At 45.7% G+C, this 14,016-nt stretch overlaps 1 protein-coding gene across 1 annotated transcript; it reads left to right on the forward strand.

Annotated features, from left to right (window-relative positions):
* The first annotated feature begins 823 nt into the window (after positions 1 to 823).
* Positions 824 to 1,885, forward strand: Ccr8 (C-C motif chemokine receptor 8). The gene has a single exon (XM_059267202.1). It carries the CDS (start codon positions 824 to 826, stop codon positions 1,883 to 1,885), a length of 1,062 nt encoding a protein of 353 aa, XP_059123185.1.
* Positions 1,886 to 14,016: the final 12,131 nt, after the last annotated feature.

Below are 14,016 nucleotides of genomic sequence, written 5' to 3' on the forward strand. Positions count from 1 at the left end.
AAAGAATGAACTAAATTCATGGATACCATGGGATACATCTAAAGTGAAATATAAAACCATTTATGTAACTTATGAATTAATACACAAATATTATATTTGTATATATATATATATATATATATATATATATATATATATATATATATATGTTTGAGACAGGGTTTCTCTATGTAGTCCTGGCTGTCCTGGAACTCGCTATGTAGACCAGGCTGGCCTTGAACTCATAGATTCACTTGCCTCTGCCTCCCAAGTGCTGGGACTAAAGACATGTATCACCACATCCTGCCTGTATATTGTTTATGGATATATAACATGAAAGAGAAGCCAGGCATAGTGGCACATCGCAGCACTTGGAAAGCAGAGGCAGGTGGAGCTCTGTGAGTTGAGGTCAGCTTGGTCTACAGAGTGAGTTCTAAGGCAGCCAAGGCTACATAGTGAGACTCTATCTCAAAATTATAAAAATAAATAAATAAATAAGTTAAAATAAGGGAGAAGGGAGTGAGGGAGGGGGGAGAGGAGGGAGAGGGGAGGGAGGAAGGGAGGGAAGGAGAGAGGAGCCAAGCAAGGTGGTACATGGTACAGACCTGTAATACCAGCACCAGGGAGGCTGAGGCTGGAGGCCAGCCTGGGCTATGTAGCAAGTTGCCCTGTCTAAAGGAAGCAGGTCTAGGGAGAATACAGCTTGGTGGTAGAGCATGTGTGCCTCATTAACACCCTGATATTGAGCCCCAGAGAGGGGAGAGGGGGGTGCTAAGGGCTTCAGCGTATGAACACACTCCTCAGCATCCCTCCTATTCCTCTTTGGTCAGGTCTTCCTGCCGCGATGGATTACACCCTGGAACCCAATGTCACCATGACCGACTACTACCCTGACGTCTTCACCATGCCCTGTGACACAGAGTTCCTCCTCCGAGGCAGCAGGTTGCATCTTGCCATCTTCTACTGCATCTTGTTTGTGCTGGGCCTTCTGGGAAACAGCCTGGTCATCCTGGTCCTTGTGGCCTGCAAGAAGCTGAGGAGTATTACAGACATCTACCTCCTGAACCTGGCCATTTCTGACCTGCTTTTTGTCTTCTCGTTCCCCTTTCAGACTCACTACCTGCTGGACCAGTGGGTGTTTGGGACTGTCATGTGTAAAGTGGTCTCTGGCTTTTATTATATTGGCTTTTTCAGTAGCATGTTCTTCATCACCCTCATGAGCGTGGACAGGTACCTGGCTATCGTCCATGCCGTCTATGCCATCAAAGTGAGGACGGCCAGAGTGGGCACAGCCCTGAGCCTGGTGGTGTGGCTGATTGCCATCACGGCCACCATTCCATTGCTGGTATTTTATCAAGTGGCCTCTGACGATGGTATTCTACAATGTTTCCCATTTTATGACAATCAGTCTTTGAGGTGGAAGCTCTCTGCTCACTTTGAAGTAAACACCTTGGGCCTGCTGCTCCCCTTTGCCATCCTTCTGTTCTGCTACACCAAGATCCTGCACCAGCTGCGCGGATGCCAGAACCACAACAGCACCAGGGCCGTCAAGCTGGTGCTCACCGTCGTCATTGCCTCTTTGCTCTTCTGGGTCCCGTTCAACGTGGTTCTCTTCCTCACGTCCCTGCACGACATGCATGTCTTGGACGGATGTGCCCTGAGCCAGAGGCTGGCTCTGGCCACCCATGTCACGGAAGTCATCTCCTTCACACACTGCTGTGTGAACCCTGTCATCTACGCCTTCATAGGAGAAAAGTTCAAGAAGAACCTTGAAGATGTGTTTCAAAAGAGTTGCAGCCACATCTTCCTCTACATAGGGAGGCAAATGCCAGCGGGGGCATGGGAAAGGCAGCTGTCCTCACATCCGCGCTCTTCTCACTCCTCTACCCTGGACTACATCTTGTAGGAGGGTGTGCACAGGTGCAAACTCCATCACTCTTCCCAATCTCCCTCCCCCGCCCCTGCTTCTCCTCCTCCCTCTCCTGGTTTACCGAGGCAGAATCTGGCTGGCTTTGAACTCTCAATCCTTTTGCCTCAGCCTCCTAAATGCTAGAGCACCACCCTTTGTTTGTTTGGTTTTTGGTTTTTCGAGACAGGGTTTCTCTGTGTACCCTTGGCTGTCCTGGAACTTGTCTTGTAGACCAAGCTGGCCTCAAATTCTGAGATCCGCCTGCCTCTGCCTCCCGAGTGCTGGAATCAAAGGCGTGCACCACCATATCCGGATAGCACCATCCTTCTTTAAAAGAGATAAAGTACTTTTGTTTTCCTTGAAAAAAGTAACCTCTTAGTTTTGGGATCTTTGTGCTTGTGTTCATGAGAAACAATGTTTTGTAATTTTTCTCACTTTATAATGGTCTGGCCAGGTTTGGTTTCTCAAAATGTATTGAGAAATATTCCCTTTAAAATCTATTCTCTGAGCCGGGCGGTGGTGGCGCACGCCTTTAATCCCAGCACTTGGGAGGCAGAGCCAGGCGGATCTCTGTGAGTTCGAGGCCAGCCTGGGCTACCAAGTGAGTTCCAGGAAAGGCGCAAAGCTACACAGAGAAACCCTGTCTCGAAAAACCAAAAAACAAAAACAAACAAACAAAAAAAACTATTCTCTGAAACAGTTTCTGTTTAAAAAAAAAAAAAGGCATCACTTCCTCTTTGAAGGTTTGATTTTTGTACAAAGATTTGCATTTGATATACCAGACAGAGACATTCAGCTTTTCTACTTGCTTGTGATTTGTAAGGAATTTTGTTGTTCTGTTTAAGTTCACAAATACATTAGCATGAAATCTTCATAATTAATATTGTTGAACATCTTTTTAGTATGAGGATGTCCTTTTCCGGTCCTGATATGATCGTTTGTGGGTTTGTCTCTCTCCTAGGTGAGTTTTAGGGGACACACCAGTTGGTTAGTCTTTGCAGGGAGCCAGCCTTTGGCCACAGCGACTTCCGCTCACTTCCTGCCCACTGATCTCTATTTTATTTTCATCTGTTTCCTTTGGGCTTTATTTTCTGTGGGCTCCCTGGGGTGCAGTTTTCTATTACCTAAATATTCACTTAATGCTACAAAGCTCCCTCTGAGCACTTTGTTTTTTGGGGTGCATTTTATGCATTTTAAATTTGATCTTAGCCAGAAATCTGAGCAGCTGTCTCACTGTTCTGTTGCTGTAAAGAGATGCCATGGCCAAAGCACTCATAAAAGAAAGCCTTTAGTTGGGGTTGCTTATAGTTTCAGAGGGTGAATCATGACCATCACAGAGGGGAGCTGGGGAGCAGGAAGGGAGGCTCGGTGCTGGAAAAGTAGCTGGGAGCTTTAGATCCTGCTCTGAAGGCAGCAGGCAGAAAGAGAGAAAGAAGTGGGCCTGGCATGGGCTTTTAAAACCTCAGTGACACACCTCCTCCAACAAGGCCACACCTCCTAGTCTTTTCCACACAGTCCACCAACTGGGGACTAAACATGCAGACATATGAGCTTTTGGGGGCCATTCTCGTTTAAATCACAACATTCATACAGTATCTACTTCAACTGTTCCCAGAGAACATGCATCTAAGATTTCATTTCTTTGAAATTTTTGGAGAATTATTTTATGATGCAAGATCTGGTTTTCATTCACACATGAAGATAACAGGTAGCTAACACACTGCTCAAGGCTTCTGTGAAGATAACAGTGACTGATCACACTGCTCAAGGCTTCTGTGAAGATAACAGTGACTGATCACACTGCTCAAGGCTTCTGTATTCTCTCTCTACTTTGGTCTACTTCCTTCTGGTTGCTTTTATGAATCAGTGAACTTACAGGGATATGGGTCTTCTTTGCAGAAGCATGGGCAGCTAGCTACCAGTGGCCACATTAATGAAGAAAATGTCAGTCCACCAAGAGTTGCATGAATCTTTTTTTTTCATTCAAATATATATATATATTTAATTTTAAATGCCGAATGTCATTTATTGAAGGAGGGAGGAGGTCTTAAATACAGGCTTACAGCACAATGGGAGAACCCCCGGAGGGCAGAAGTTCACTACCAATGTTTACAATCTTGCATCTAAGCTGTTAACACCCATTATTCAGGATACACAGACAAGGAATTTCCCTTAAGCATTCAGGAGGGTGGAACCTGGCAGGGAATTAGCATAGGGAGGATATCAAGGTCAAGATCCAAAAGCAAGGCAACAGTTACCCAAAACGGGGGCCAGGGACTTACAAGCCCTCCTTTTATTAAATAATGAGCTTCTGTCTTGGGTTGCATGTCACATCAGCAGGTCACCTTACCTGTCATGGAGATGCCTGCCCAGGCCCCACAGGTGCTCTGTCTTAGGTTGGTGAGTACCCCCCAGGAATTACCCGTCTCTGAATACTCATTATCATACAGGCTCAGTCGTGTGTGAGCTGCAGAGTTAACTGCTGCCAAAGATCTCAAAGTGGCACTGGGCTTGAAATCTGTGTGTTCGACACAGAAAAGACCAATAGAGGTCCTATCTCACCCATAGCCAGTAGGCTAAAGGCAACTGAGCCATTCCCTTCCTTAATGAGCCATACTGTATGTTGGAGTCCTTGTAAGATAGTATCCCAAAAGCAACTGAAACTTGAGTTTATAAATTTATAATTTTCAAAGCCAATCTAGATGTATATAACTACTGAATTAAATTTATCATGCCCAATAGAATGGAAGATTAACTAACTGTGGTAGCTACTTTTGTTGCCAGGGTCTCCACTGTGCTAGCTGTAGTAAGCAATTATGAAATGGTAATCCCAGACACAGTAGCAGCAGTGGCCGCCATTGCTATAACAGCAACAGCGGCAGCAGCAATGTCAAATTCTCTTCTGGAGCGTGTAGACATCCACTGGCATGGATACAACTCCAGTAACACGAACCGCCAAGGCCCATTTTTCTTGATCCCAGCACGACTTTAGCTGGCAGCTCTTCTGGAGAATCCAATCTCATGGCTACAGTTCCTAGGCTTACATTAATGCTTGCCAGAGCTGGCGATATTGGGCTCTTAATCTCCATTGGCATCAGAAGGGTAGATTTTTTTCATGAAGACCCATTAGGTCTCTGTCATGTTGGACTTCAGCAGCAGCCACAGGGCGAGTTCAGTGCTCAGGAATCCAAAGAGGAACCTCATTGTCCTGAGGAAAGACATAAACAGAACCCCGGGGCCACACCAACACTAGATCGGGTCTCCTCCACGTACTAGTAGAAAGATCCTTCCATCGCTCTAGAGGGTGATTTGCAACAGGAGTCCTCCAGTGCTTATCTGCATCGGATACTCCAGCAGAATCTACTGATAAACTCCAGCAGAATCTACTGATAAAAAATTTAAAATATATAAAACAAGGGAAAGAATAGAATGTGGAGAGGAATGATGAGTCCCTAGTTCTCCCTTTTTTTTACTTTAGTAAAATGTTTGTTTGTTTGTTTAATATTTCAAATTTTTATTTTATTTTTTTATTGTTTAAAATTAATTAATTTATTTATTTTTCTATTATCAGCTTGATACAGTATGTATTCTTATCTTAATAGTGAGATGTTTCATTGAGGCTTGCTCAGTAATTGAGTAAAACCAAAATTATAAGCCACAGTCGTCCTAGGGACCTCCATGCTATATATATAGCCTCCATGGTTCTGTGGGTTGTAGTCTGATTGATCTTTATTTTATATCTAGACTCAACTTATGAGTGAGTACATACCATGTTTGTCTTTCTGGGTTTGGGTTACCTCACTCAGGATGATTTTTTTTCTAGTTCCATACATTTGCCTGCAAATTTCATGCTTTCATTGTTTTTCTCTGCTGAGTAGTACTCCATTGTGTATATGTACCACATTTTCTTCATCCATTCTTCAGTTGACGGGCATCTAGGTTGTTTCCAGGTTCTGGCTATTACAAATAGTGCTGCTATGAACATAGTTGAACATGTATCTTTATGGTATGAATCAGCATTCCTTGGGTATATGCCCAAGAGTGGTATGGCTGGGTTTTGAGGTAGTTTGATTCCTAATTTTCTGAGAAACCGCCATACTGATTTCCACAGTGGTTGTACAAGCTTGCATTCCACACCAACAGTGGAGGAGTGTTCCCTTTGCTCCATATCCTCAGATAAGAAAATGTCAGTCCACCAAGAGTAGCATGAATCTTAAAGAGTCCTATTAATAAAAACAAACCTGGAGCCAGGTATTGGGGTGAATTCTGGAAGATCAGAGAAGCAGAACAAGCCACAGCCACCTCACCTTGCCAATTCCTGATTCCTGTTTCCTCAGACTGGAAGCCTCTGAGTCCTCATCCAGACTGAATCTCAGCTGAACTGTGCTGCTCAAAATCCTAAAAGTTTAACTAGGCAAAAGCTTCTAGTTTCTGGTCTTCACACCTTATATACCTTTCTGCCATCACTCCCTGGGATTAAAGGTGTGAATCACCATGCCTGGCTGTTTCCAGTATGGCCTTGAAATCACAGAGATCCAGATGGATCTCTGCCTCTGGAATGCTAAGATTAAAGGCATGTGCTGTCACTGCCTAACTTGTATGTTTAATATTATGGCTGTTCTGTTCTCTGACCCCCAGATAAGTTTATTGGGATGCACAATATATCAACCACATTTAAGCCAGGTGGTGGTGACACACACCTTTAATCCTGATCACATGACAGGCAGATCTCTGTGTGTTCAAGGATACAGCCAGCATGGACACACATGCCTTTAATCTCAATACCAACCATAGAGACCTAGAGGTCTGTATAGACAGGCAGTGACGAGGAGGTCATGTGGTTGGGTTTACAACCAATAAGAAGGCAGAACAGAAAGTCAATTAAAAAAACAGACACACAGGAAGTAGGCCTCTTTCTCAGCGGAGGGACGGCAGTGGCAGCGAAGGGTAAGAAGGTGGTTTTAAGTCTCAGTGTCAGGGACCAAACATGGACCATGGAAATGTACTAGCTAGGCCAGAGAACAAGCCCCTGCCCTAAACCAGATGCCCCCAAAGATAAAGAACAGGTCAGGTAGGTCAGGTAGCATAGCAACAGAACAATGGGCCTTATCACCTAGCACAACATCCTGCAACCTCACAAATTGCACGTCTTCCTTCACCTGCACATCTCCCCTCAACTGCACCCCTTCCCTCCTTCCTGCCCCCTCCCCCTCCCATGCTATATAAGCCTTGCTGAGGAGAATAAAATTTGCAGCTTGATCAGAACACTGTCTTGCTGTCTTCTTTCGTGTCTCCCCATCCCTTTCATTCTCTCCCGCAGGTGGGTTGTCCCCGTTGATACCCTGCTGGCCGGGGCATCTCAGCTCTTAGCTACTGCTCTGACCTCTTGGGCTTTTAACTCTGCATTTGGCTCTGTATTTCTTATTTAATAAGACCGTTACATCTACAACCAAGACTTCTGTATTCTTTGTTTTCTTAAAACAATTATTACTTTTTAAAAGTTATTTACTCAGAGGGCAACTCGGAAGACTTTGCACTCTTCTTCCACACACAGGTCTCAGGCGTCGAATTCCGGCACCTTTACCTGTTGAGTGGCCGTCACAGGCTGAAGCATTCATACTTTTTTTCCCCCTGGTTGTTTACTCTGTGAGTCACCAGGAGAGGCACATCAAAACACCCAACTTTAATTATGGCTTGTTTATTTTTACTGTATATTTTACTGTTTATTTTTACTGTATATTTTGAAGCTATTATTGGATACAGACAAATAAAGGATTGCTCTCCTTGGATTTTAATTAAACAGTTTCTTTTGTTACTATGTTATATTTTGTTATATTCCCTTCCTGCCCAATAATACTTCTTTCTGAGGGAGCGGTGGGTGTGAGACATGATCTCCAACTCACAGAGATTCACCTGCTTCTGCCTCCGGAGCACTGAGATTAAAGGCGTTTGAGGTCAATAGTGTTAGGATTCTGTACATGCGCAGCTCGGGGTCTTGTCTGGTGCCTTATTACATCATCAACGGGCAACTGTGTCCCAGCCTTAAAGCTGGATGTGCACCCCCACGCTCTCTCTGTGCTTCTTTCTGTTTCTTCTCTGCCAGGCCTGGTCTACCCATCCTATCCCCTTTTCTCTCTAATAAAGCCCATTCTAACTCTGGTAGCCATGGCTTGTGACTCTTCCACCAAACAACCAGAACGCAGCAGGGAAGTGATCCATTTCTTTCCTTCTGGACACCAGAGCCACTGACTCAGTCCTGGGAGTTTTGGGGTCTCACCTCTCCTCATTTCCAAATTGTCAGGGTAGGGAGGACAGCCTTACCCACTTCACCAGATTTAATTGCACTTTCAGGGTTACTTAATGGGAAAAGATTTCCAGCTAAGACAGGAGCTTTCATTTCATTGCTCCCTTCCATGTGCCTCACTTGAGACCCACCCGCCTGTGGTTACAGGGCCCTGATCTTTGCCTTGTCCCTAATTCCAAAGAGATAAGTTCTCATGTACCACAAGCTTTTCTCTTCCCAGTTCCCTGTTCTAACTCACTGCTCAGGGGTTGGGGATTTAGCTCAGTGGTAGAGCGCTTGCCTAGCAAGCACAAGGCTCTGGGTTCAGTCCTCAGCTCTGGAAAAAAAAAAAGAAAAGAAAAAAAGGAAACTAACTCACTGCTCAGCTGATGGTACAGGACCACCACAGAACCAGAGTCCAGAGATCATCAAGTAAGAAACTGTAACAGCTGAAAGGTATTTACACCCCAGACCCAAAAGTGTCTGGGCTCTACAAAAACAGACTTTAATATAACCATCTATTACTGTTAAATGCTTTTAACAATTGATCACCTGTCTCCTGGATGCCAAACTAGTAAAGGAAACAGGTGCCTTAAAATAATCTCTCTCGGATAAAGCTTAACATATTCCAATCTCTCTGTCTCTTCCATTAACACTAACCAATACAAGCAGAGTACTAAACACCACAAATGGTCACTGATTTTCTCATGGCTGCTTCTTAACACGTTCAAAAATTTTCCCACGCTCCAGAAACCAGCTTAAATGCAACTGGACAGGTCAGATCTCCCTCAGGCCTTTTCTGTCTCATCAGCATCCTGTCAGACACAAAAGCGGCCAGGGTGCCAAGCCAAGAGGGATGCATGGCTCCAGAGTAACGGACTACGACGACGGACAACCCATCATCCCACAATGCCTGTCTACCTTGGAAGACCCCCTTCCTTATTCCCCCTAAGAGCCAGCCGACGCCCACCAAGTCAGCTGGAAGCAGTTTTTCCGGGAGAAACGATGCCCCATTCCTATTTACTTGCTTTTTTATAATAAGCAAAAGTCTGGAATGTTAGGATTCTGTACATGTGCAGCTGGGGGTCTTGTCTGGCACCTAGCGTCATCAACGGGTGACTGTGTCCCTGACTTAAAAAGCCGCACACGGACCCCCACCCTCTCTCTCTGTGCTTCTCCTCTTTCCTGTTTCCTCTCTGCTCTGCTCCTGCCATCTTTCTGTCTCTCCAGGCCTGGTTTCATTCTAATAAAGCTCTTTCTAACTCTGGTAGCTTTGGCCCGTAACTTTTCTGCCACACCCACCAACCCACCAGTGCCGTTTCATCCTTTCAAATAGGGGATGCATAAGACCCTGTCTCAAAAATAAAAAAAGGTTTAAGGAAAAAATAATTATTGTTATGAGAAGAGGTTGCCAAGCTTAGAGTAGAATGCCACCAAAGCCACAGCTCTTAACCCCATCACCTGTATGGTTAGCAAGGCCACCATTCTCTTCACACAAGCTCCGTGCTTCTCTGAAGGGACCCCTAGCCCTGTGGGATGACACCATGCTGTGTGCAGTGGGTCCAGTAACTCTGCAGTCAGTGTGAGAGTTGGGGAGCAGAGCAGGGGTCCCAGACCTTTTATCAGGCTATAAGCTTCCAGCATTCCCCTCTCTGCACACCCCCCCACATGCTTCCGAAGTCAGATTCACTCTGTTATCTTGAATCACGCCAAGCTTTCCTGATGGGACACAGCCAAGTACCTTCTGGGTACATCTGGCCTGAGATAAGTCCCCTGAGTTTCAGGAGGCCAGAGTCAGACTGAGATGGGGTGAATGGAGATGGAGGGGTGTAACGCAAATCTTAAAAGGTCTTATTAATAAAAAACAAAAAACAAAAAACCAAACCCGGAGCCAGATATTGGGGTGAAAGCTGAAAGATCAGAGAAACAGAACAAGCCAGCCACGTTCTTACCTCTATGATATCCTCAGCCTCAAGAGAGAGACTTCTTGTTTACTCATGCCTTATATGCCTTTCTATGCCCTGCTTCCTTCCACTGGGTTTAAGGGGTGTGCCATTACGCCTGGCTCTGTTCCCAGTGTGGCCTTGAACTCACAGAAATCCAGATGAACCTCTGCCTCCCAAATTCTAGGATTAAAGGCATGTGCTACCACTGCCTGACCTCTGTTTAATATTGTGGCTGGCTTTGTCCTCTGATCCCCAGGCAAGCTTTATTGGGGTACACAATATATCACCACAGAGGGGGTCATCTGTCCCGCCTGCCCACCCAGCTGCCTGAGATCTTTATGTAACCGTCGGCTCCTTTTGCACACATAAAAGGTAATTCTTACTAGTGTAATAAACTAGACAGTAGATAGCCTTTTTTTAAAGTTATCAAACGGTGTAACTGATTTAACTGTTTGCTGCTTCCAATTCCTTCCATGGTAAATGGAGCTAAAAATGAAGCAAGCACAGGGTGAGGATTTGGTCAGAGCAAGGAGGCTGTGCTCTGGCGCCACCTGCTGCTCATCGACTAGCGGTACCACCAGAGGCCAAAGGATTGGAGTTCATTTCCCTCAGTGTGCCACTGTGTGCCCACATGCCAAGCCATTCCTGGAGTGCCAGAAAGCTATATTCATCCACCCCTCCCAAACACTCCAACTAAACAAGACAAGTCATGGAGCTGGAGAGATGGCTCAGTGGCTAAGAGCACGGACTGCTCTTGCAAGAGGGCCTGAATTTGTTCCCGGTATCCATGTCTGGCAGGTTGGTCTGGCAGTTCATAAGTGCCTGTAACTCTAGCTCTAGGGAATCTGATGCCTGAGCACATACTGCACCCACCCCAGACACATAGCTTTTTTTTTTCTGAGACAGGATTTCTCTGTGTAGCTTTGGAACCTGTCCTGGAACTCACTCTGTAGCCCAGGCTGGCCTGGAACTCACAGAGATCTGCCTGCCTCTGCCTCCCGAGTGCTGGGATTAAAGGCATGCACCACCACCGCCGGCCACATAGCTTTTTTAAAACCGAGAAAAGTCATAGAGAAATGCAGAGGTTTATTCAATGTGGCCACATTGGGAAGAGGAACAAATAAAGGGGCCCAGGGACCCCAAGTTCATCTCCAGGGTCTGACATAGGCCTGGGTTTAAACAGATGGAAGCAGTGTGCAGAGCTCAGCAGTCCTGGTCAGGGTGTGGTCCCGCCCACCATCACTGTCTGGGCTCTGTCTCTCTGCAAGGTGGTCTGGCAAGTTGCAGAACTGTGTGCCATCTCTTGCTGGAGGCAAGTTCAAGTCTCTCCTCTGGCTGGCATCGGTCTTCAGCCTTTCCCTTCCCCCAGCATGAGATGCCTGGGGAGTTTTAATTCTCTAGAGTCTGTTGTTGCCATAGTCTCACAGTCAATGGGAGGGGCACAAGTTCTCTCCATTACAGTGGTTCCAGTATGTGAAGAACATGTCCGTCAAGGGAAGGCTGAGGAGCTGTCCTAGACTCAAGGATGGCTTATTGGAACATGCGACCTAAGAAATGTATGGAGGATGCTTTGGGGACATCTGGTAACTTACATTTGGACTATGGGATTGAACATATGAAAAAGCAAAGCAGGGCAAACATGTCCAACAGTGTCTGTGATGCAGCTGGAGTCATCTGCCTGCCTGTTGGATATGACCCCCAATCTGTTTTGCTCATTGACACATCCCAGAGCCCAGGCTTTGCTTATCTGCTGGGCAAATGAGGAAGCTGGACCCCTTCAAGAGAAGGGTGTTAAGAACCAGGGTGAGCCGGAGCTGGAGAGGTGGTTCAGCAGATAAGAGTGCTTACCCCTCTTGCAGGGACCCAGGTTTGATTCCCGGCACTCACCTGTTAGCTCACAATCACCTGGAACTCTGGCTACAGGGGATCCTGTAGCAGGAATCTTAAATGGTCTTATTAATAAAATCAAACCTGGAGCAGGTATTGGGGTGAATGCTGGAAGATTAGAGAAGCAGAACAAGCCACAGCTTCCTCACCTTGCCAATTCCTCAGCTGATCCTGTTTCCTCAGACTGGAAGCTTCTGAGTCCTCATCCAGAATGAATCTCAGCTGAACTGTTGCTCAAAAGCCTAAAAGCTTAACCAGCCAAAAGCTTCTAGTTTCTGGTCTTCACGCCTTATATACCTTTCTGCTTTCTGTCATCATTCCCTGGGATTAAAGGCTCACTTTCTGGGATTAAAGGCATGTATCACCATGCTTGGCTGTATCCTTGAACACACAGAGATCCAAGTAGATCTCTGCCTCTGGAAAGCTAGGATTAAAGGCGTGTGCTACCACTGCCTATCCTCTATGTTTAATATTGCGACTGTTCTGTTCTGTGACCCCAGATAAGTTTATTAGCGTGCACAATATTTCGGGGAGCACAATACCACCACAGGATCCAATGCACGTGATACAAATAAACTCATGAAGGTACATAGGCGTACATTTAACTTAAAAAAAAAGAACTAGAGGTGTTCAGCACCAAAGGGACCTCAAATGTGGGTTCAGGGGACACTGAAATGGATTGTTGGGACTAAGGAGTTTATTAGAAGAGTTATTAATGCCGTGGACAGACAGACAGACAGACAGACAGTATTGTGGCAGGGGCTCTCAAGGGAGGAATCCAGGCCCACATAGAAGTGGGGAGTTCTTCTTGCACCTTTCTGAGGATAGGTGAGGATTGATAGCTGTCTTATGATTTTTACTGTTGCAATGAAACACCACGACCAAAAAGCAAGTCAGGGAGGAAAGGGTTTATGTGGCTTACTCTTCCACATCACTGTTCATCATTGGAGTAAGTTAGGACAGGAACTCAAACAGGGCAGGAACCTGGAGGCAGGAGCTGATGTAGAGGCCATGGAGGGGAGCTGTTTACTGGCTTGCTCCCCATGGCTTGGTCAGCCTGCTTTCTTATAGAACTCAGGACCACCAGCCCAGGGATGGCACCATCCACCATGGGCTGCTTCCCTTTCCCCTCATTACTAATTAAGAAAATGCCTTAGAGCTGGATCTTAAGGAGACATTTTCCTGATTACGGTTCCCTCCTTTCAGATGATTCTAGCTTGTATCAAGTTGACATAAAACTAGCCAGAACACCAGCACAAGCCTGCAGCCAGGCTTTCTGATTTCCAGGTAGGAAGCAGGGAAGGGGTTTGGGAGCTGGATGTGTGGCCACCAACATCCCTTTGATGTAAACTCACTTCCTCCCATGAGGTCTTGACACTGGAGGTCTGTTAGTTAGGGACTAACAGACAGGGTATAACCTGCGAGGGGCAAAGCCTGCTGCAGGGGCTGTGCCTGAGCAGCAGGTGGGTTCTGACACCGCATGTTTATAAGTTCAGATTTTACTCTCCAGATGGCCAGGCGCTGATGCTATGTGCATGCATTTTCAACAAGGACATCAGGATCTCTTCCACAGGTCAACTACACAGACACATGGGAAGTTGGAAGCCAAAATGTGGGAGTGAGCCACAAACCATATAATTTTAGATGTCTAGACTGGTAACATCCAACAGAAATATAATGCAAACCAATGTGGTATGTTAAATGGTCTACTAGTCATAGTTTAAAAAGCACAAAGAAGAGGCTGGAGATATGGCTCAGCAGTTAGAACACTTGTTGCTCTTACAGAAGACCAAGGTCTGGTCCCCAACACCCACGTGGCTCACAACCATCTGTGACTACAGTTCCAGGAGATCTCATGTCCTCTTCTGGCTTCTGTGGACACTGCATGCACATGGTGCACATACATAAAGGTAAAATACTTACACACATAAAATAATCCCCCAAAATTAAAAAAATTAAAAACCAGAAACAAGTGAAATTAACTTCAATAATAAAATTCATTGATCCCAATA

Source organism: Peromyscus eremicus, chromosome 7 (genome assembly GCF_949786415.1).
Source record: "Peromyscus eremicus chromosome 7, PerEre_H2_v1, whole genome shotgun sequence".
NCBI lineage: Eukaryota > Metazoa > Chordata > Mammalia > Rodentia > Cricetidae > Peromyscus > Peromyscus eremicus.